The 22511-nt window shown below is 38.1% G+C and overlaps 1 protein-coding gene and 1 long non-coding RNA gene across 2 annotated transcripts; one reads left to right on the top strand and one right to left on the bottom strand.

Annotated features, from left to right (window-relative positions):
- Positions 1-1964: 1964 nt before the first annotated feature.
- On the bottom strand, positions 1965-19112 carry MAP9 (microtubule associated protein 9). The gene is made up of 11 exons (XM_039381536.1): positions 18899-19112; positions 17908-18004; positions 15168-15587; positions 13128-13381; positions 12244-12302; positions 11565-11730; positions 10386-10475; positions 9528-9680; positions 8951-9096; positions 8088-8220; positions 1965-2253 (listed from the first exon to the last, which is right to left on the bottom strand). Exons 1-11 carry the CDS (start codon positions 18932-18934, stop codon positions 2131-2133), a joined length of 1677 nt encoding a protein of 558 aa, XP_039237470.1. The 5' UTR covers positions 18935-19112; the 3' UTR covers positions 1965-2130.
- On the top strand, positions 19096-20326 carry LOC120323292. The gene is made up of 2 exons (XR_005563614.1): positions 19096-19208; positions 19464-20326. It is a non-coding gene; the product is annotated as an uncharacterized LOC120323292 (long non-coding RNA).
- The last annotated feature ends 2185 nt before the right edge of the window (positions 20327-22511 follow it).

Below are 22511 nucleotides of genomic sequence, written 5' to 3'. Positions count from 1 at the left end.
GATCAATGTCTTCCTCCTCCCAAATGACAGAAGATGAGCTTAGCGTGAACCTGCAAGAACAATGCCCTACTCAGAAGTTCAGCACCTGAGTGATGACTCTTGGCACAAACCTGAGTCTCACAGAAGCATCAAAAAGGTCACTACTGTCATTAGGGTTCACTGGAAGACATCAAGAGTGCATTACCTGCAGACTGTATATAATCAAAGGATGGGTGTCATTAAGGTCCCTGGCTTCTCTTGAAACTCTTCAGTGGAAAAAACTGTTCCAGCCACACATTTATGGGAGAACAGCCCAGTGAAAGAAGGTTAGAAACAAATAAAAGAATAAAATCCAGGTCCAGCACAATTGCCTTTTTGAGGAAGAAACAGAACTAAAAGCAAGAGCCAGAACCAGCAGAGTTCTGCTCAAAAATCCCAATATGCAATGGGGCTACCATGAGCAAGTTACATGAAAAGGCACCGGAAGTTGAGCCATTCAAAGTAAAATAATGAACAGGACCTTACTGAATACTGAGACAGAACAGACACCCTTTTGATTTCATTTGTACATACATACCAGCAATAAATTTCACCTGTACAGCACTTGGGTAATAGAAGCCATTATGGCCAAAACAAATGCCTCTAAATCCTCAGTCACTCTCATTAAAATGTAAAAAAAAAGCCAAGCAAGAAACATCAGGAAACTAAAAAAATTAATCTGCTTGTCAGTCTTTTCTATTTGTCTTTTCTTTTCTGAGGAGATGCCCCAGTTTTACATGAAACACACACTTAAGGACTATCTCAGAGATTTATGAACAGGACAGAACTCTAGTAAAAAAGACAAGTCTACTTCTCATATGCTCCTTTTACTTCCCAAGGTGGCTGCCAGTCTAAACAGGAGCAAGATTTTCATTTGAGAAAATATATCCATAAATTAAAGACCAGGGTGTTTTTTTTTTTTTACTTCTTGGTTGGTGATACTAGTTTTGTTTTGTTTTAAAGAATACACATTTGAGGAGCATATCTGATCTGGAGTGGTTATTAAAGTTCAAATAAGAAAACACAAACAAAAGTAACAGCTTGAGTTTAGACAGCAGGCAAACGAGATGTGAAGATCTCTAAAGCCACATAGTCTTGCCATTGCTTCCAGAATAGTGAGGCAAATAGCCAAAAAAAAATAAAAAAGAAAAAAAAAATGTATTAATTTACTACAGGAACCTGCTCATTAGCAATGATGAAAATGTGTTTGGGGAGGATTTACTTGATCTTTTAAAAACAGTCACAGAAGCCTTTAAATTAAGTTCCAAAAAAAAAAATTTCTGTCTCTAAGTTTGCCTCACAAGAGTACCACTGTTCTGCCCTTGCAATTCTTATGTAAGATTTTGTGTGAACATGTCTCTAAAACTATTTTTTCGTGAAGGAAGCAGGAAATCTATGGAATGTATATGAAGATCTGAAAGGGAATTAACAGCTACAATCTTACTTAGTCCTATATCATTTTACATTATATGGATTCCAGTTTAATTCTTCTGTACCATCACATGGCCGACTGCTTTTGGCCCCATAAAAACCTGCTTCTGCTAGATGCAGTTTTAATTTAGGAGCTGTATTTATATTTCATAATGTAACATAATCTAAGTTTATTTTCTCTGTAGCTTATCTCTTCATGTATGAAAATGACATCCTCCTACCATACTCCTTAGCGTTTTGTCTTTTACCATCACAGGAGAACCAACATCTCCTTGCCCATCATCTCCACACCCCACCGCCTCCTCCAAGCATTTCTTCAAGACTTAACTCCTCAAAAGTGTGGCCTAGTAGCTTAAAAATAACCATTCTGCTACCTATTGGGTGAAAAAAATGCCAGAGTCCAGCCTCATTCATCCTGAATATACACTTTCACGAAAAAGGTATGCAGTAGCATAGAATATAGCAAAACTACATCAAATGTGGAATTAGAAAAATTAGTACGTTTTCTAAAGCAGTGGAAAGAGACAAGTGATTTATTTAAACTGTAGAGATCAAATAAACTAAAAAGAAAGAATGTAACACCTACAATGGATCCAGTGAAAATCAACTGTTAATGAAATAGCGACTAGCCATTGTCAGAACTTTGTGGACTATGTTTTCTTCCACAAGGCAATAAACTTCTCAGTAATTCCCTGAATATGTGACTTTGCCAGGTGGCCTCCAGGGAGGACTCATTTCATTCCCATGGACAGACTGCAACTTCCTTTGCTTCTTCTCAAGCTCCTCTCTCCTCTCTTTGTTTTCCTGAGAATAAAAAGATACGTCAAAAAAAGCCCAAACCAAAACCAAACAAAAAAAACCCCTACAAAAAACAACTCCACTAACAGAAAAGTTACAATTATTGTTATACCTTTCTCGTGTAAAATGAAAAGTAAACATGCAATAGAGATTTGCCTTTTGGAGCAGTGCCTCAGTCACAGACATTGCACAATGTAATACAAGCAGCTGCACACTGGGTGTTATTTACAGCTAAGGTTTTGTGCACCAACTAAACAAAAACCCAAGTGAAGAGCTAGTGGATCAGGTACTGTATTGGTCTTGTATATAATTAGTTTCATATTAATTACTTACTGTCTTGAAGAGGATACCTAAATCACAATGCTAAGTATGTTGTTCTCATGTAACATTGACGCAACATTGTAACTTTTTGTATTTATTAAATCACACTTGCCATGTACTAGAACAAACTAGTAATTAAACAATTTAATTTTAAACATAGATCTATCTAAAATATTATAAGCGCTGCAAGGTTCTAATTCCATTTTCTATTGTTTCAGACAGCAATGGGCAATCAGGACGATGAAGGATAAGCAAGATATTTGCAACATTCTTTTTGTGTCTAAATAACTAATGAATTTCAGGAGACTTGACATTCTATATAAAATAAGCATTCTTCTTTGCAAATGACTGCCATTTCACCATGGTGAGGACCAGCATCTAAGGGTGCATCTGCATTAGCAATTCAGTACACTGGTGAGCTGGTGTAAATTTTCCTTATAATCACACTTGCAGATTTGTGGTGCATGTTGGTGCACATTTCTGACTGACTTGAAGTAGTAGGTTGACATTTTAGACCACAGCATAACTTACTGTGCCCCACTTGCTGGGTGGCTAAGAGGTCCTCGAGCAGCTGGCTTTTGGACATATGAACTGGCATACACATCATAAGTAGCAGACATGCAGTGTGGATATGCCCGCTTAAAATCATCGTGCCAAATCCAATCTCGGTCCTTTCATCTGTTGCAGCCCATCAGCCAGTATTGTGAAGCACCATAAAAGTGCTGTATTAGTTTTGTATTTTCACATGTATGAACTGCATTGCAGTGAAAGTACTGCTCCTTGAAGACAGCTGTAAGATAACTGGTGCTCTCATATAACCCATGATCCCATCCTTCTGATGGATACTGTACGTTCCCAAATCCTCAAGATGCTAGCAGTGTTTGCCTGTTATTCATATGTGAGAAGAGAAACAGTGATGTGACTGTGGCTGAGAGAGTAGACAGGTAAATGAATGTAGAAGCATTACTGTAAAAAAGGGAGCTTGAGTGGAAGTTTATTCCTATTTTACACATATGCAGCAGTCAAACTACCAATGTGTACAAAATTTTTAAAAAGCATAACATGTACTGAAATATCAACCCTGTGATTTTAATCTGTGCCCTTTAGTTCTCTGTCAGTGTAAATCTGAAGATCCAATTGAGTCAGGAACATCTGGTCTAGCTAAACAGACAATTATTTCATGTTGTTACTAGTAAGGTTGATTAAAAGCAAGGCAAAGTTTGTGAGGAAAAGGAATGCCCTTTGCTAGAATAAGTGATTCAAAAGTTCATCACAGTTAGTCTAATAAAAAAAATTATCTCTCTGTACAAACTGTATCTTTCTGGATTACATGGAGTAATGGAGAAAAACTGGGCTTGTAGCATTGTGAGATTCTGACTTTTCTCATCCTATACTTTTGCCTTCTTTCTCCTTCCATAGAAATCTTCCTCAGATGAGCACAACTAGTGGCTTTGGGTCTTTAGAACAAATTCATGATATTCTGAAATTCTTGAAGTGAACTGTTTAGTTCCCTAAGAGGAAAGGAGTCTGCATTATCAGTGGTATTTTTCAAAAAAGACAAGATATGTCAAGCAGTACAGATGAGCTTGTGAAGAATATACTCTAATGGAACACATATATGATACATGCTCCTGTTTGGGAATTTTTGCATATATCCAGTCAATTTCTTTTTACAAAATCATAGAATCACAGAATCATAATCTATGAGGCTATGTGTACCCTCAGGACATGTAGATAAAAACTCATTAAAAATAAGACCTATTGCAGCAGTACTGGCAATTATTTGAGCAATCATATGTTACAAAAAAAGTGCATATTTAATGTTTGTCAAGCACTCTTTACTGAATACATGTGGACAATAGACTCCTGTATGAAAAGCCCAAATGAAAAATAAAGCAAACATCCACCCAGGAAGAGAACAAAAGTTGCTTTGGATTTTTTAATTGTGTCTCAGTGTTGAATGTTTGGGTTTGAAGATCCAGTTTTCATTCATGAATCCCAGTGCCAAGAAAAGAATCTCGAGCTAATTTAACTGTTTTTTAAAAGATTAAATTTGACATCAAGACTTACTGGCTTCTTCCCTGTCTTCAACACACACAAAGCTTTTTATGTTCTAGTCCTAATCACAGTGCACATTCTCACAAGATATAACTGATATAAATCTTCCATAAAATAATAAACAAGATGTTATTTGCACTAACAGAAGAACAGTAACAGAAACAGTGAAAGACTAAATCAATAACTGTAGCTCATCATACATTAGATCAACTCAACTGCATGGCTTGATTTCTGTGGAAGTTTTCTACTCAATAGCCTAGTAAGATGAGTACATTTTTCACCTACCAAATTCTGGGAAGACCACATTCTTTAGCAGTATGACAGCCACATAATAATTGAATTTTAGATATTAGAGAAGACGTACAACATTTAAGAGCAGTAACAATAGCAGCCTTATTTCTAACATACTGCAGTACCTGGACATAAAAATTCCAGTACAGAAAGTATTTTCAGAGAGATCTTATTAAATCACACAAAATGAATAACCCACATCAGCTGTTCCTAACCCAGAAAAGCAATAAATCCATGAGACTCATCTGGTACATCTTTTCTTAATATTTTTAAACAGCTTTAGAATGCTAAAAATAGATGTTGTATATGCTCAACCTCAAGGGTTGTTGTATATGCTCAACCTTCAAACTTCCTCTACGGTATTTATGGTATGTTGATCTTTGAGAATCATTTGTGAGCAGCCTTACTTCTCGTCAACTCATACTATGTTAATGTATAGCACAGAAAACAGACAACATAACATATCCAGGCTACTCACTTTTATCCACAGTAAACAGGTATCAAATTGATATCTCAGAAATAAATGAAAACTAAACTCATCTGTCATTATAAACTTCCAATGCAATTCTTCTCCACATTTCACTCCTCAAACAGGTGCATGTCAGTAACAAGTGTCAGACACTGGTATTATGCATTAAGTAAAAACTTATCATTTATCAGGCTAGATTGGCTTGAAGAGTTCTTGGTGAGTACCAAGAGGCAAACAGTAGGAAAGAAACAAAATAATCAGAAGCTTAAATTTCCCAGGCAATACTAAAGCATCTCAGCTCAAGATTATCCTTTTTGTGTTAAGATTGTACAAGTGTTAATAACCTTTTTTAGGGCATTTATTTTCAGGCTTAAAAAGTAATCTTCTCTATGCAATGTATGTTATCAAACATTCACACAATGATCTCTAAAAGCAGAAGTAACACAATTTCCATTAATACAAAAGCAGAATGTTTCTTCTATTTAAGAAGAACTACAAGCAGATTTTTATGTCTTTTTTACCCATGCATTATGGTCAACACTTAGTTCAGGAAACCCAAGGATGAATTTAAACACATTTATTTCTGTTGAATATCAGTGAAAACATATTAGAATACCTCCCACTATACTACTCCTATTTTATTTCCCTTCGAACCAAAACCTCCTTAGTTGAAAGAATACACTTAAAAGGCCTCCACAATTCTGCCTTCAGATCTGATTCCTGTTTTATCTACCTGCAGGCAGATATCATCTTAGTTCCCTTGACAACTTTAATTCCCAATGACAACTTTACAGTGTTTCCTTTCTGCAGTTCACTAAAGGTGTATATTTTTTCTATAACTGTACAAAGTGAGATGATATTCTGGTCAAACATGATGACAGAGCTATTGCCCAATATGTTTTCTGAAATAAAGGTGTCTACGCTGAAAAAAGCCAGCACAAATTCTGAAAGTAAAAACATAAAGATCGGGCATGAGACACATCAGTCAACACCTGCACACAGACACTGAAAATGAGATCATTTTAGAGGTACCTCTGCCAACCAGGTCAGTATCTATCCCATTCTCCTGCATCTGCTTATTTTTCAAAGTGCTCCTCTCACGTAGGCACTTGTATATCCAGTTAGATCTGGTCATTCCTCCAACTACTAACGTTCATATTAATAATCCCATTGAAGTGGTGACCTCAGGAATTTATATACAATTTGAACAGGGGAGTCTGTGCTAGGCAGCATCTTTCATTCCTCAAAAAAAGGATAATATTTTTACCCTTGTACAGAGTCCAAGACAGCACAGTAACATTCAGGCTTTGATACAACTACACTGATTAGGATAGTACCAGTAAGCAGAGCATAGAGGACAGTGCATTAGTTACTGCTTAAAAAGAGCACTTCCTTCCTTGGCAACCAGGAATACTGACTAAGCAAGAAATAATCTAAGATTGGACATTAATAATTTGACTAAACTGAGCTGGAAACCACTTGACAAAGAGGACTAGAGAAAATAATTCTTACCAATGATTACAGAAATCAGAGGTATTACAACAGGGACCAGGTCAAAGACCTTAACAGATCTAAACCTCAGACTAAAAACATATGAAAACAGATAAGAGAGAACATGCAGGCTCTTGCTGTTTTATGCAACTGTGTATTTCTGAGTTAGCCAAGTAAAGGATGACTGTCCTTTTTAAACCTGTCCAACATCCGTACACCTGCCTGCCTCAATTCTCATTTCTCTGCCTCCTCATTCCTCAAAAAACAAACAAACAAACAAACAAACAAACAAATAAAAGATTTTTTTAGCCATTGACAGTACAAAGAAATTCCTGTAAGGACCTTAAGCCAGATGAGTTGCAAGATCTCACTCTTACAAATGACAATAGAGACCATATGTACAGGATGTGTGCCAGAAATCACATGGAAGAGAGAAAACAGAAGAAACGCTCTCAAACTAAGAAAACCTTGAGAGTCAGTACGAGGAATGACTGTGTCACAGGGTGAGGAATTAAAACACAGGTTTTTCTTTAAATAGCAAGTCACATACCTTCAAGAAAACAATATATGCTAAGAATATTAGTGATCTCTCTTCTAGTTTGTCTTTCTGTAGCAAGGGAAAAAACAAGTTAGTCCCTGCCTAACTGTTGGGACTAGAGTAATAGATTAGTTTACCGCTTAACTATTGAGACTAAAGGACACTGTTGTGGGAAAAATATAATTGGGAGCATCAGAATTCCACTCTTTCTTGTAATAATAATTTTGAACATCATTAAAGTGCTTTTACCAGCTGTAGGTATACAAGTCTCCACTTTCAATGCTTCCTTGAATGTACATGCACTCACTGTTGCAGCCGGGGATGCTGTTTGGCTTTGCAGGTTTTGTGCTGTGGTGAGTTGGCCCTTCAGAGATGGTTGCCTCTGACGTGAAATGGCAAAAAATCAAGAGTAACTATGAAATAGAAAACTCTGTAACATGTACGTAGGGAGAATATATTTTCCATGTCTGCCAAATATCAAGTCCACCGTACTTTACCATCATTTTGCTCACGAATTCTGGAGGACAAGCTATGCAATGTTGCCACCGTCTGGCCTTTCTAATAACAGCATGAAAACTCATAAGTATCACAATACACAACTGTTCACACTCATTACTACATTAAACTTTTTGGTTTTGACAAAGTGCAAAAAAAATCCCCAAACAAACATACCAGCCATCTTTCATATTCCTCCATAGCCTTTTCATTTTTTTCTTCCTTCTTTGCCTGTTGCATTTCTTGCTTTTTCCTCTCTAGGAATTTTTCTACTTTCTTCTTTTTTATATATTCTTCCTTCTTTTCATTCCTGTATAATGAGAGGGAAGAACAAGAGATCATCATGTAACAGACTAAATGCTGTTGTTGATTAACTAAATTGAGTCAAGAGATATTTTATACTTTTAATAAAAGTTTGAGAATATATATTTAAAATCTTCCCAGTCCATTTTGATATATCACCAAGGTATAAATGAACCTACCACTCTATCTGTTATGGCATCACCTTTTCTTTACTGCTTTTCCCTTATTCAGTATCACAAAATAACCCTTAGATTCTGAACTTCTGTAGGTAACTGTAAGTTGCACGCGGTCTGTGAAAACTCTTGGCTTATAAAACTAACACAGAATTTCTCCAGCAGATACACCTCATTTCTTTCCTTCCTGCGTACATCTGCATTCATACATTGTATTTCACAAAACTTAAAGATTTACTTACCTTCCTGTGGCTTAGTAATGAAGCATGAAACTAACCACATAAGACATTATACTCAGTCAATCTTACGTCTCCGTTGCAGTATCTCTGACTGGGCTTAGTTAGTAGCTTTTTGGGGAGGAAAGCAATTAAATTACTAAACTGAAAGGAGCTGTACAGCTTGCTTTCACTGTTATACTTATTCTCCATTGGGACTGAAGAGTCTGATCCCAAGCATGCCATTGTCTTACAACTACAAGCACATCAAGCACTCACAGAAGACCTATTACATTTGTACGTGAAGACTTTGGAAGCTATGATACAGGAAAACCCAGTGGAGTAGTACCATTTTTCAACTGCTGATATGCTGATTCTCCTCTTCTCTGCAATCAGTTCCTCTTCTTTCTCCTTCCTGATTCTTTCAGATTCTTTTTCCTTTCTGCTTTGCTCTCTTAAATATTCCACTTTTTTTTCTTTCCATCTCTTGAATGCCTAAAGAAAACCATAGATTCATGAGAAATCTTACCCCTCACCTTTTTGTCAATACCCCCCTTGCCTATTCTGTATTATTTTTTTTTGTAATTTCTACACATTCCAATTTCGGAATATTTGTTGTAGCATTTCTTAGAAGTGGGTATCACTATGCCTAACAGGAATAAGTTATTTTGACAGTTAAATGTATTTATATGGCGTTTATTTTATATTCAGTTAATAGACTCCAAATATAGAAGCATGTTTGTCTGCAAATGTAAACATTACGTATTTCTGGCAGAACACAACCTAATATGAACTTACTTCAAAAATTAAGCATGTCTAGACTTAGATTCTAGTTAATTTCCATCTCTTTCTGGATTAATCAGAATTATTTTCTACAATCTCCTGAACCACATTTGATATACGTTTTTGTACATATTTCACATCACCACCTGTGCTGCTTCTGTTTTCTCTTTATTCTGTTCTGCTGGGGTTTTTTCCTCAAGCTTCTTTTTTTCACTTAACTTTTTTGCTTCTCTTGCTTTCTTTTCTTTCCAGGCTTCAAAACATGCAATTGATTCCTCTCTTCTAAGCGCTTCTTTCTAGATTGCAAATAAAAGTCTACATTTAAATACACTTCAGTATAAAATTATAATTGAGGTAGTACGCTTTAAACTAATTGTTGATGGAGCAATAAAGAAACAGAAATTGATTTGACAACAACATTTCAAGTATTACTCACAATTAAATTTTAAATACATATGGCGGGGTTTTTTCTATGTTCATTTTTAATTTAAGTTAACTGAAACAAACTATTCCAGCAAAATATGTGTATAAGGATATGAAATACATGTTAAGTGCCTAGCAGTGAAATGTATTAAATACTTAAAAGTCAAATCAAAGAATGTGTACAGTACTATTCAAAATACAGTCCTCTGGAGATAAGCATCTCTTGAGGGAGGAAGTAAACCCCTTATGTTCTAATAGACAATATAAAATTTAGCACCTTAAGATTTGAGCATTTCCAAGATTTCCAAGGTCTTTGTAAACAAACCTGAAAATTAATCTAAGAAGCACACTTTTAACACACCTTATGTAAATGTGTAGGGAAACATCAGACACACACTGTTTGCCACAACCATAACAAGCAGGACATACCATTTAGTGTTCGAAATCACCTCGTGCTCTTTGGAGAAGACCAGATGCCTTACAACAGCAGACTGATGCACTCAGGCAGAAAGCACAGGCAAGCACACTTCAAAGAACTATAGTCTGTTAACTTCTTTTTAACAAGAATGTAAACAAACCTTTTCAGTATCGTTTCTGAGATTTGCAGCTTTCTCCTTTTCAGTTCTCTTTAATTCCATTAGAAAGAGCTTTTTCTTTTCCAACCAATTCTGTAAGAATCATTAAAGACTTCTGAAGTCCTTTTAAGGTGTAAGTACAGAGCAGCACCAATACAATGACCACCAAAATTACTCTTAATTCTTCCATGTGCTACTTAGATACTACCCCATGTGGAAGACTAAGCTGTTATCACATACACATTGAGATAAAAAAAAAGTCTAAGCTTCTAAAATCATAGCTACAAAATCTAAAAAAGCTTAAATATCTTAAAAAAAATCTTCATAGAAACACCAAAAAAATGTAAGCTTTAAACAAATTTAAAAAGAAGAATAAAATAAAGATTCTTATCACTTGGAATATAGGGATATTATTTACATTTGTTGTCTGTCTTGCAAATTCCTATAATTAAAGAGAATAAAACCCTACTGGGAAGAGTGAGACTTCAAGCAACCATAAAAGGTTATGAGCCATCTGCAGAAACAGACTTAAATTTTCAATATTTAACTATATTATTTGGTATACAGCTTAGAGATACAAGTGTCCTAAATGAAGACTATTTTACCTTTAAAATTATAGAGACAATATAAATTTTAATTTGAGGGTCTAAAATTTGTTCTAGGACCATAACAAGTATTAAAAACACATACCAATATGAACAGTTTCTGGATTTAAAGTTGTTCTCAAACAGATTAGTAGCAAAAGTCTGTTGGAACCCATAAACTAATCGTTGTGAAATTCTACATGGAATTTACATAGATTTTTCTTCTGGAGAGAGTACTAGATTTGTTATCACTTTTCCTGAATGCCAGATGAATAGAACATACCAGGAAAAAAAGAGCAACTTCAAACTACACACTCATGTTAAAGATGAAGTAGAAATAAAGGAAAATATGTGCCTGAAAATAGTCTGACACAATAAATTATGAATCACAGTACATCCCTTTCATATAGCTTTTGAGTTCATAATTTGAGGAAAAGTGATAGCCAACAGAATAAAAGGATTATTACACCTGTAAGCCTATGCAAGGAATATAGTAAGAAATATTGATTTCAAGAAATATGAGGTGTTGACTCCTAGATCAGGACCTTTCTATGCACAATTTTGTTTGTTGGTTTGTTTGCTCATTTTTAAGATTTACCTGAAAAACAGCTGCTCTTAAATTATCTGCTTTGTCAAATTCTGTTCTTTTCTTCTCCACGCATTTATTCTCCAACAGGTTTAATGTTCCCAGACATTGAGATAAAACAGGTGTAGCTGATGGAACAGCCTTCACCTTTGTCTTTAGGTGTACAGAAGATGGATACCTATGAAAATACCAGGACACAAACTCATTAATGATCTTTCCATTTATTGTGGCTGATACCAAGCAGTGTTCCCTTTATTTCAGTACATACCAAAAGTTACTGTGATTGGCTTTTTATATACACTTGACTGGGGACTGGGGAAAAGAAAAGGAAGAACCTTTTTTTTTCTGAGGGCTTTATTATTGCCAAAACAAGCCATTATGCAACATATCCAGGTCAAGAAAGTTTACAAATTTACACTTTCACCTAAAAAGCAGCTTAAAACCTATAAAGACTCCTGTAGCACACACACATCACAGACAATGGCAAAAGATTTGGGAGTCTGATTGGATATAAACCTGAGTAAGGGTCATAATAACATGCCTCATCCACTAAAAGGTTTTTCACAGATGGTCAGATGTTGTCAGCAGTGAATACAGTGCTGACAGAAAATAAGAATGAAGCAGCATTGTCAGGGCCCTTACATGCATCTTACACTGTGCAGAGTGTGATACCTAAGAGTGTTTCTTTTACCTGTCAGATAAAGAAGCCTTTGAGTCTTGCAGAACTCTCTCCTTTGTTTCACTTGGCTTCTAAGAAACAGAGGAAAAGTAGAAGTTATAGAGTCTCTCAAGCAACAGAACTAGATCAGGATGAAACAGATTTTTACAAGCTAACAGGGATGTTGAGAGTTGGGCTTGACCCTTACAAATCCCTTCCAACCTGAGATATTCTATAGTTCTATGATGTTAGAAAAATAGGCAAGAAAGCCACTCTAATACAGAGGGGGTACAGTACAGGGTAAGAAAGTAAGGAGAAAAAACAACCAACCAAACAAATCCAAACCAAGCAACCAAACTTTCAGAATGCCTGTATAATTTTCAAATAGCACCTAGAAATGTTTATTTGTATTACATAAAAATATACTCTGTAGTTTAGAAATACAAAGAAATAAAAAGAACCCAGCTGGGTAGTGGGTTTCCCTGTTATTCTATCAACACTCTTTTAGCTCTTTGAATACTTAGCTTTAATAATTGTATGTATCTACATATTTTCTTTCTTATGATGAAGCATAGAATGCTTTGCAACCTATCCCTTACTCAGGTCACACCAGGGATTCCATCCTCTGCCAACATGCACTGCTCACTGCAATTCAGTTAGCCTCACAATAGAGATCTGTTATTTTCACTTGGACAAGGGTACTTTCTTAAGACTGGAAAACACATGTCAGTACATTCTATACAACTATATAGAATTTGTAAGAGCCTCAGCTCTAGATAAATCTCAGTTCAGAGATAAACTGTCAGCTCTACAGATAGCATTTTCACATTTAAGTTACCAACAGTAACCTTACAAAACTTTCCACCATGCTTCTAGGACATTGTTCCACACAGTGGTAAAATGCTTATGAGTAATACCTTGACAGAGCTCTTTGATGCATTCTTTGCCTCCCTATGTTCAGATTGACCATTCATTGATATCTCCTGCATTGTATCAGTTATTATTTGCCCTTCTGCTACTTTCACTGTTCCATCTGAACTGTCAGCTGTTGGGTTCTCCAATTCCCTTGTCTTCTCATACACTGTGGTCATCATTTGTTCTATCACAGAAGATTTTCTATTGTTGTCCTCCAGTTTCAAGTCACTGGTGTTGACAGTCTTCTGATCTTGATCTAATGGGAGGAAAAAAGATTGAGAGGACACATTAACAAGAATTTCATTGTTTCTGAGTATTTTTATTTCTGTCCAAAAAACATCTGTCCATGAAAGTTTTTACTAAATTTTATACAGTATTTTCTGTATACTTCCTTCTAAGAACTACCTACTAATAAGAAGAGTATTCACTTGTATTTAAATGTAAGACTGGAGTAGAAACTGAAGCTTTAACTAATGTTAAAGAATGTGAGAGCATGACAAAGGCAAAACTTCCCATCTGCCTTATCATCCAAATGCAGTTCTACTGCAGAAACCAAAAGCAAGAGTCATTGCAATCACAGTAAGAGATCTTCTGACATCTAGCAAACTACTAGTGAAGTCTGCACCACACTTTGGGTAACCAAAACTTTCATTGTATGATGTTTTTCAGCGGTGTGGGACACATGAGGAAATAACAGAAAGATTCTGCAGTGGGGATTTACAGAAAACATCACCATTAATGCAGAGATATAAATTTGTAGAACAATTGAGACACAAACCAAAAAAGGCTCTGGTGAAACCAAATTAGTCTTCCACAATTTTCTGATAGAATTCTTAAAAGAAATAGAATTTTTGAATGAGAAATGAACTCCAAATTACCTGAAGAAAGGAATATCAATGCTCACAATCTACAAAATTTAACCTAGATTTACAATGGTGAAGGTAAGTTCAAGGTGACAAGGAGAATTCTGAATTGAAAATCAATATGCCATTATCACTGCACTACTTTGATTCACATGAAGACAAGGAGTAATTCAACTTTTTTTCTGCCAGTGTAAAACTACACAAGCACAACAGCCAGGACAGAGAGGTGTTGCACTGCCCAACTGTGCATTCAAATATCCAGCACTTTGGTGCCATCATGTGGAAACACAAAAAGGAGCTGATATTATTAATCATGCTCTAGCAATTTCAAAGTTGTAATCTTCTATCATGGCTAATGACCAGCCACAAATTTATCTCAACATCAAACAGGACAAATTCCTCTCATACTAGGAATTAGATATGAATCTGAAGATTAGAATGGAATTAGATAAGAATACGAATGGAATTGGATATGAATATGAAGTCTTTTGACATTTTATATCTGTAAAAGTTAATTAGCAGAATTCCAAGTTCTGCTTTGCAGATTAAAAATGCATTACCTAGTGTTATAACGAAACATTAAAATTTGGGGGTTTTATGTGTTTGACTATACATCCAAAGTGTGTCAGTATCTTTAAAGTAAAAGATCATTTGAAGTTTTAACTTTGCAATTATGAGAATCTACTATTCTGACATTCTGTCACATTACAGTTTCATGATGCTTCAGTATAACAACTTCAACATTGTATTTGCAAACAGTGTGATCAAACTTTCCAGGTCATAGAAAAGAGGTGGCTATTTAATGACCTTCCCATGGAAGGATACATGGAAGCTGTGGACACTATGCGAATATGGCTTTCTGAGCTGGGCACATACTGCGGAGCCAAGTCAGTAGCCCTCCCACACCTTTCATGGACATGCACTGGTGAAGAGCTGAACTTCAAGGACCTAAACAGCTGTTTTTCATCTTCTGAAAGGAAAACAGGAGCCTCCTGCTATTTGGCCCACAGTTTTTCTGTTTACCCCCTGACAGATGGAGGTTATGTATTTTTAGAAGCTTTGGCTGCAAGCCAAAGCAGCTGATCATTAACACAGAAAATAACCCGAACTAAAACACTTTAAAATACTGTAACATGGCTAAGCAAGTAGCAGCAACAACATTCAAAGCTTTCTTTTCACCTGATGCTGAAGCATTTCTTTGTTTGTGCAGCCGTGGCTTTGCTGTTGGTTGCTTTTCCTCTTGACTTCTTTTTTTATGTAGTTCATGAATAGGTAAGTCATCACTTTCACTATTATCACAGGGTACTTCTTCAGCAGCTGAAAGCACTTCATTATTTTTTCTGTCATTACCCTCATTTTGACCTTCCAAACATTCTTCTTTACCATCTTTTCTGTCATCTGGTATATTATCACCTTCTAAAACCATTATTTTCTTAAGTTTCCTTTCATGAAAGGATAAAGTCAAGTCATCAGCAACTTCATTTTCCAAATCTGCTAGTTTTTGTGAAGCATCATCATTCAAGAGAGGACTCTCAACAACAACGGATTTACCAGTGCTTGCAGCACCTGAATTACCTTCAGTAAGTTCTTCATCAATACCTGAAAAGGGTATATTATCAACTTGCATTAAAGATAAGTGGGAAAAAAAATGCAACTCAGAAGTGATATCTTCTATAACTTAAAACTATTTTTCATAACATCCTCCTGACTCTAGTTTCTGAGCATTTCTCTTTCTGTGCCTCTTATCTCTGCAAAGCCACCAGACTACAGCCTTATTTTACTTCCTTTCCTGTCATCTGTTTCCATGGACCCAACCCAAAGAAAAATATTCACTCATAATTCTTTTCTGCCACGCAATTCAAAACCCTTCTAAAAAACAGTGTCTCAACGCCACAAGAAGTGAAAGCAAGTCAACAACAAAGCTAGGCGTGTTTGGTATCAGAATCCATCCTCCCCTTCCCTTCACTTCTGTCCCATCTAAAATCTACTAGAAGATACTCAAAGAAGTATCTGCTCCAATGCTGAGGTTCTCATGTTTAACAAAAATATTTTGATCTTCCTGTTGAGGTCTGTTATGGCTAACAGGCTTAATTACAGAGTTCAAATGCTTGAAGAAGGTAACAAAAGCATGATAGTAACTTATTTACTGCTGGGGGAGCTTTTTTCTAAATCTTGTCAGCAAAGGGAAATCAAAGCATCCCACAAACTGTTAAAAGATGTTTTAGATGTGAATGAAAAACAGGACACAGAGGAAGTCCTTTTAAAACTCCTATTTTCCTTAACATGCAGTGTCAAATCAGGAAGAAAAAGAGTTATTTGGCCGATCTTGTTAGACTAAACATAAAGTAGTAGTGGGTTCACCCTGGCTGGATGTCAGGCACCCACTAAAGCCTCTCTATCACACCCCTTCTCAGCTGGACAGGGGAGAACAAATATAACAAAGGTTCATGAGTTAAGGACAGGGAGAGATCACTCATCAAACAACATCACAGGCAAAACAGACTCAGCTTGAGGATATTAAATGGATTTTTTACTAACAAAATCAGAGCAGGATAATGAGAAGTAAAACGAATCTTAGAAACACTTTTCCCCCACACGTCCCTCCTTCCTGAGTTCTACCTCCTACCCCCACAAAGACACAGGGAGGTGGGGAGTAGGGGTTACGGTCAGTTCATCACATGTTGTTCCTGCTGCTGGTCATGGAGAGGAGTCCTTTCCCTGCTCCAGCGTGGGGTCCCTCCCATGGGAGACAGTTTTCCATGAACTCCTCCAGCGTGACTCCATCCCATAGGCAACAGCTTTCCACCAACTGCTGCAATGTGAGTCACTTTTCCATGGGGTGCAGTCCATCAGGCACAGCCTGCTCCAGTATAGGTCCCCCACAGGGTCATAAGTCCTACCAGCAAACCTGCTCCAGCGTGGTTTCCTCTCTCCATGGATCTGCAGGTCCCTGCCAGGACCCTGCTCCAGCACAAGTTTCCCACGGATTCACAGCCCTCTCTCAGGCATTCACCCACTCTGGTGTGAGTCTCCTCCATGGGCTGCAGGATCTCTGCATCCCCATGGTCCTCCACGGGCTGCAGGAGCACAGCCTGTTCTCACCATGGTCTTCACCACAGGCTGCAGGGGAATCTCACCTCTGTCATCTGAAGCACTTCCTCCCCCTCCCTCTGCACTGATCTTGGTGTCTGCATAGTTGTTCCTCTCACATATTCTCACTCTTCTCTGGCCACAATTACATCTGCACAATAACTTTTCTTTCCTTCTTAAACATGTTATCACAGAGGCATTACCACCATTTCTGACCGGTCCAGCCTTGGCCAGTGGCGGGTCTGTCTTGGAGCAGCCTGGCATTTGCTCTGCCGGACACGGAGGAAGCTTCTGGCAGCTTCTCACAGAAGCCACCCCTGTAGCCCCTCTGCGACAAAAACCTGGCCATGCAAACTCAATACAATTAGCAAACATCAAATGCATCCTGGCCCAAGAAAAACAGCTAGATCAAAACTATTCATGGTTTGTGTACACTGCCAGGGAAGTATGCTCTGCAGTGTGTCCTGAAGCCATTATTCACTGATCGTCCAGACTGGGAAAACAGGAAGTAAAAAACAGGGCTTTCTCCCCGCTCATGTTCACTTTCATTCACAGTATGTGCACTACTACAGATGGCTATGGAGGAAAACTGGGCATCACAATGGTAGAAACCAGTACAGACTGTGTCTGGTCTAGCAGGTTGGCACCACCACTGATTTCATTGGGAATTCTGCTCCTAACTTAGAAGAGGAGGACTCAGTGATTTAGAAGTTCTTAAAATATGAAATCTTGGAACATTAAATCATATTGACTCACAAAGATTTGCTGGGCTATAGCAATGAGTCAAGAAGAGGAAGAACACAAGGAAAAACATTTAATTCTGTTTTACCATTTAACATGCCATCTTCATCACTCTCAAAGTCGTCCGAGTATTCATCTGTTTGCTCACTTGAGGCATGAGCAGAAATCGCTTCCTGCAGCTCATTCTGAAATGGTTTCACAAATAAATTTTGCACAGAAGGGAAAATTTAATTGAAAAAGTTCATCGCTAATTCCCCCCTCCCACACGTACATAAGTAAACTAAGCAACAGAGTTAAGCCTGTTTAGCTGATAATTATTGTGAAGGATAGTGCTTCTATTCTATCACCATTCCCCCAATATTTCTGTGTTAAAAAATCAATCCCAAATCTCCATGTATTAATTTATATTTCTTCTTCATAAGAAACATATCTTGCAAATCCCTTTTCTATTTCTGGCAATTATGACTATCATCATGTGACACTTTCGCCCCCTTTTGTATGTTTTGATCAGCAAGAGCACAAAAGAAGAGTCTGTGAGAGCAGGTGAGCACGGACCACCTCTTCACTGACTGTCGCAAAGCAAGAGCCTGAAGCAGGTGACACGCTCAAAACAATGGAAGAACTTCACGTATTTTGGACTCTCTGCTGCAGGACATCCTGAACACGTCACGTTTAAGTGGGTTCTTAAAGCCACTGGCCTTACTTATAGATGAAAAATACATCAAGAAATGCAGCATCATCTCCAGACTCACGACCCTGAGCCCAAACCACCGAAAGCTGGCGAGCGGGTGTTTTGACGCGGGTCTGAGGCGCTTCCCGAGGCACCTGCTGGTGGCCAGCGCTGCCTGGAGCGGGGCAGCCGGGCTGCTCCCGCCTCGGAGCCGCCGCTTCCCAGCCTGGGCACGGGGAGCCGCTCCTGGCGTCCACACAGAGGGAAGCCTGCTTCCCCGCTTTCATTTTGACAGCAGAGCGCATTTTTGTGAGTGTGCTGGCTTTAACAGCGAATTAGTGTATTGCCAGAGACAGAAACCGGTTCGCAGGCCCCACTCCCCGCAGCCTGTGCCCCCGCCGCTGCTCACCTGCACGACCCGGTCGGCCGCGCCTGCCCCCGACATGGCGGCGGCGTCTCGCTGCCGCTTCGCAGTGCCCGAGGCCGCCGTCCTGCCCTCCGAGAGCCCCGGGCCCGGCCCCGCCGCGGTCCCGCCCGTCGCCCGGCAACGGCCGCGCCGGCGAATCCCTTCATTAATCGGTCACAGCCGTGTGTGGCCGCAGCGCCGCTTCCTTACGCGGGCCACAGCCACGCTGCACCCGCGCCCGGCAGGGACCGGCTGAAGCTGACAGGGTTTATTGTCGATGCCCATGTCCTGCACATGGCCCTGTTCCCACAAGGTGCACCTCCATACGTGCATGGCGCTCGGAACAGGGTTAACACAGGTTCATCAGCCCCGCTCTTGCAGCCAGTCAGGTCACTGTCCAAAAACTTCCCGCCTGTGATTTGAGCGCTGTCCACAAGAAACATACTCGTTTCAGCGCTTTCTGGAATAAAGATCTCATAGCACCTGAGTGTTAATTTAAATGACATACATTGGTGTAAATCACCTGCTGCTTGCACCTCCTAATACTCCGACTTCTATTTCCCCAAAGGGTGGTTGAGCAATACACCTGGCAAGGCCCGGCCCCCAGGTGACCAGACACACTGCCAAGGAGCACGGGTCCCTGCAAAGCTGGCTGACCTGGAGGTCACCTGTCCCCTGCACTAGCCATGATGGAGGCACCTGAATCCCAGGGTTCTCTGGGAATATGGATGTCTTGCATCGAAGGAAAGCTGTCAACTTCATGATCGTTTGCAGATATGGACATTTCTATTCTTTCTCCAGGTTAAATGCTTCTGATCACTCCTTTTCTAAAATAAGATTAGTACTCCAGTTGTCTTAGTGACAATAAGGAACTTCTGACATGTTCTCTCTACTGGTGGTATATTTGCATGTATTAATATCTTCCCCAAAATGCATTGCATTTTTGTAAGTAAGTTGTACAGAAGAAAATCTCTCTGACAGAAACAGGGAGAGAATATGTAGGACAGAGCCTAGAGCCTTAGGACTTGTTTTCCCCTTGTTTATTTATGTAGAGTTATATTTTAAAAGCAATGCAGTTATGCAAAGGCCGCAACACACCTGGGGGAAAGAGGCCCTGAGTTCTAACAAGTAACCTTGGATTTAAACTAACAATTACCTGTCAGTGATTAATTGATATTTAGGTCTCGTCTGTGAGCAGCTCCTTGCTTTGTTTACCTGTATTTGTTTTTGACCAAATAATGCTTGATCTGCTGATTATTCATGGCATTTGACATTTGTTGAGAATTATGCTTGATGCATGTTTTTTTTCTTCTATTTTATTCACATGTGAAAGCCTTAAAATTCAATCTGTGCTATTCCATCTCTCTGTGAAAGGTGAAACCAGACATACTTGTTAAGAATTTAAAAAGGAATAAAGAAGAAATGAATATATTCTTTCTCTGTAATGATGTTAGTGTTTGCTGTTGAAGGCTAAATTGTGTCCCTTTTACAAACCACTGAGATGCACATTTATTCAATTCCATAAGGTGGCAGCAAAATATTTTAAAATTGAAAAATTGATTCTTTTTTTCCAAATATCCATTTTATTCTAGCTTCTTTTACATTACCACTGATATGTATGGGATTTTTAAAATTCATTTAGCCTTGCATACACTATAGAAAAGGAAGATTTGTCTTCAATTATTATGTTATTTATATGGGTCAGACAATGGGTCCTTATATCACCTGTATTATTAAATATTCAATGCACTGAGTTGATTGTATGTAGGGGGGAAAAAAGATCAGTACTGTCAGCACTGAAGAACTCAAAATACGTGAAGATGCTCTTGTCAAAACACATGAATGTCAGGTCTGCATCTTCTAGTCTTACCTGAGGCAAAAATCCCATCTAGACCCACTGAGGTGAATGGGACTTATGCTTAAATATGAATCTAGTGCTTTGAATATGAGACTTACTTAACAAAAAAAAAGCAAAACAGAAACCTTCCCAAACCGAAAAACAAACAAACAAAGCCCAAACCAAAACCAAACAAGCAAACCCCCCAAAACATGGAGGTTTATTGAGGACAAAAGGCAGAAAATTTAAGGCAATGTATATCTGAATGTGAAGTTGCTCTTTCTCTTTTGAGTAGAGATGGAGCATAGAGAAAAAGAATCTAAATGATCCCAGCAATTATATTAATTTGGCTAAAATAAGCTTAAAGGTAACATTCAATTCTGCTGAGCAAATGTGTGTGAGTCTCTGCCATGCCCAGAGTCTTAAAAAAAAAACTTTTTAAAACAAGCATCAGGATGCAGTGTGATTACAGTCTGCAGGAACCACGTTATATTCAGAAAGCAGTCAAGTATGGTTTTTTTGGATGGCTAGTTCATATGCTATAAACAACTTCCAAAAGTGGTTTATTTTATTAATATGGCTAGAGTTTGTAAAATGGGATTGGGGATTTCTTCTGAACAAATGACACATAGATTAAAAACTCTAAAATCATACACCATAAGTTACCTTAAGTCAAAATGTATAAAACCCCTTACTGGAGAGAAATATTGTTCTGCTTGCTTTAGTACTCCTTCCCATAGTCAAAAGTTACAATTGAAAGCAAATTTAACGTCATGAAAAAATCTCTGAGTTGGTGTACATTTGTGTAAAAGGTGATGTTTGTGTTGGTTGCCAGGGTCTCCACTCATAAGTGCTATTCCTGTTTTTGATATCAGTGGGAATTGGACATCTAGCTACAAGTGCATCTGGCTCTTGGATCTTGCATACGTATTGGTTTAGCAGACTTAACAAGTAGCTTTGATTTTAAATGACAAGCTCTTCTATCTATGGGCCACCATCATAGACATTTTTAAGCACAAACATTAAAAATTAATCTTCTCACATTTTCCTCCCAGTTCATATGAACCAGTCTGTTATAATGTATCATGTTTTGCAGGGTTATGCCTGTCTTGCCAAAATCTCCTGTTCTTTTTATGCTTGTATGGAAATAAAAGCAGAAATTTAATCAACTTCGTGCCTTTAGGGTTAGATGTGCCAGGGAAGTAACATTCCTTCTCTGGAAGTCATACTGTATAGATATGTCTGTGCTGGGCTTGACCTTTGCTATCTCAGGTGGTGAGAGCAGCATCACTGTATTGGGAAAACATTCAGAGCACAGAAGAAGCTGGATGCCTTCCTTGATGAGCTTGTAGCCTACCATGCATATTGTCCCACCTCAGCTACTGGGAAGCCCAAAGGTGCCCAAACTAGTTTAAAATCCCTCTGGATTAACTGCAAAAACAGCCATCCACCACCACAGAGAAATGAACAACAGAACTTCAACTATCTCCTCACCTATGTAATTTTGAGTAAATTACATTCTTTCTCAGAGAACAATCTGTTCAAACCATGACATTGTCAGTCTAACTGGGAAGGATTTGATAATTCACCTTAATTAACATAATTCATATGGGTGGTCCATTGCCAGTATCCTGGGATTATTCCACAGCTGCTCCTGCAAGAGTTGAAGAACTTAGCTTGCTCCTTCTAAAAATATCTTTGTACCTCTCAGTCACTCCTGAAGAGACAGATTTAGGTATATTTCTTTACCATCTGATTTTATTTATCTTTTAAACAAAA

Source organism: Pipra filicauda, unplaced genomic scaffold (genome assembly GCF_003945595.2).
Source record: "Pipra filicauda isolate LSUMZ 115617 unplaced genomic scaffold, ASM394559v2 scaffold22_size4397567_pilon, whole genome shotgun sequence".
In the NCBI taxonomy this organism is placed as follows: domain Eukaryota; kingdom Metazoa; phylum Chordata; class Aves; order Passeriformes; family Pipridae; genus Pipra; species Pipra filicauda.
Note: the sequence above shows the minus strand (reverse complement) of the source record. Positions and strands in the feature narration are given on the sequence as shown.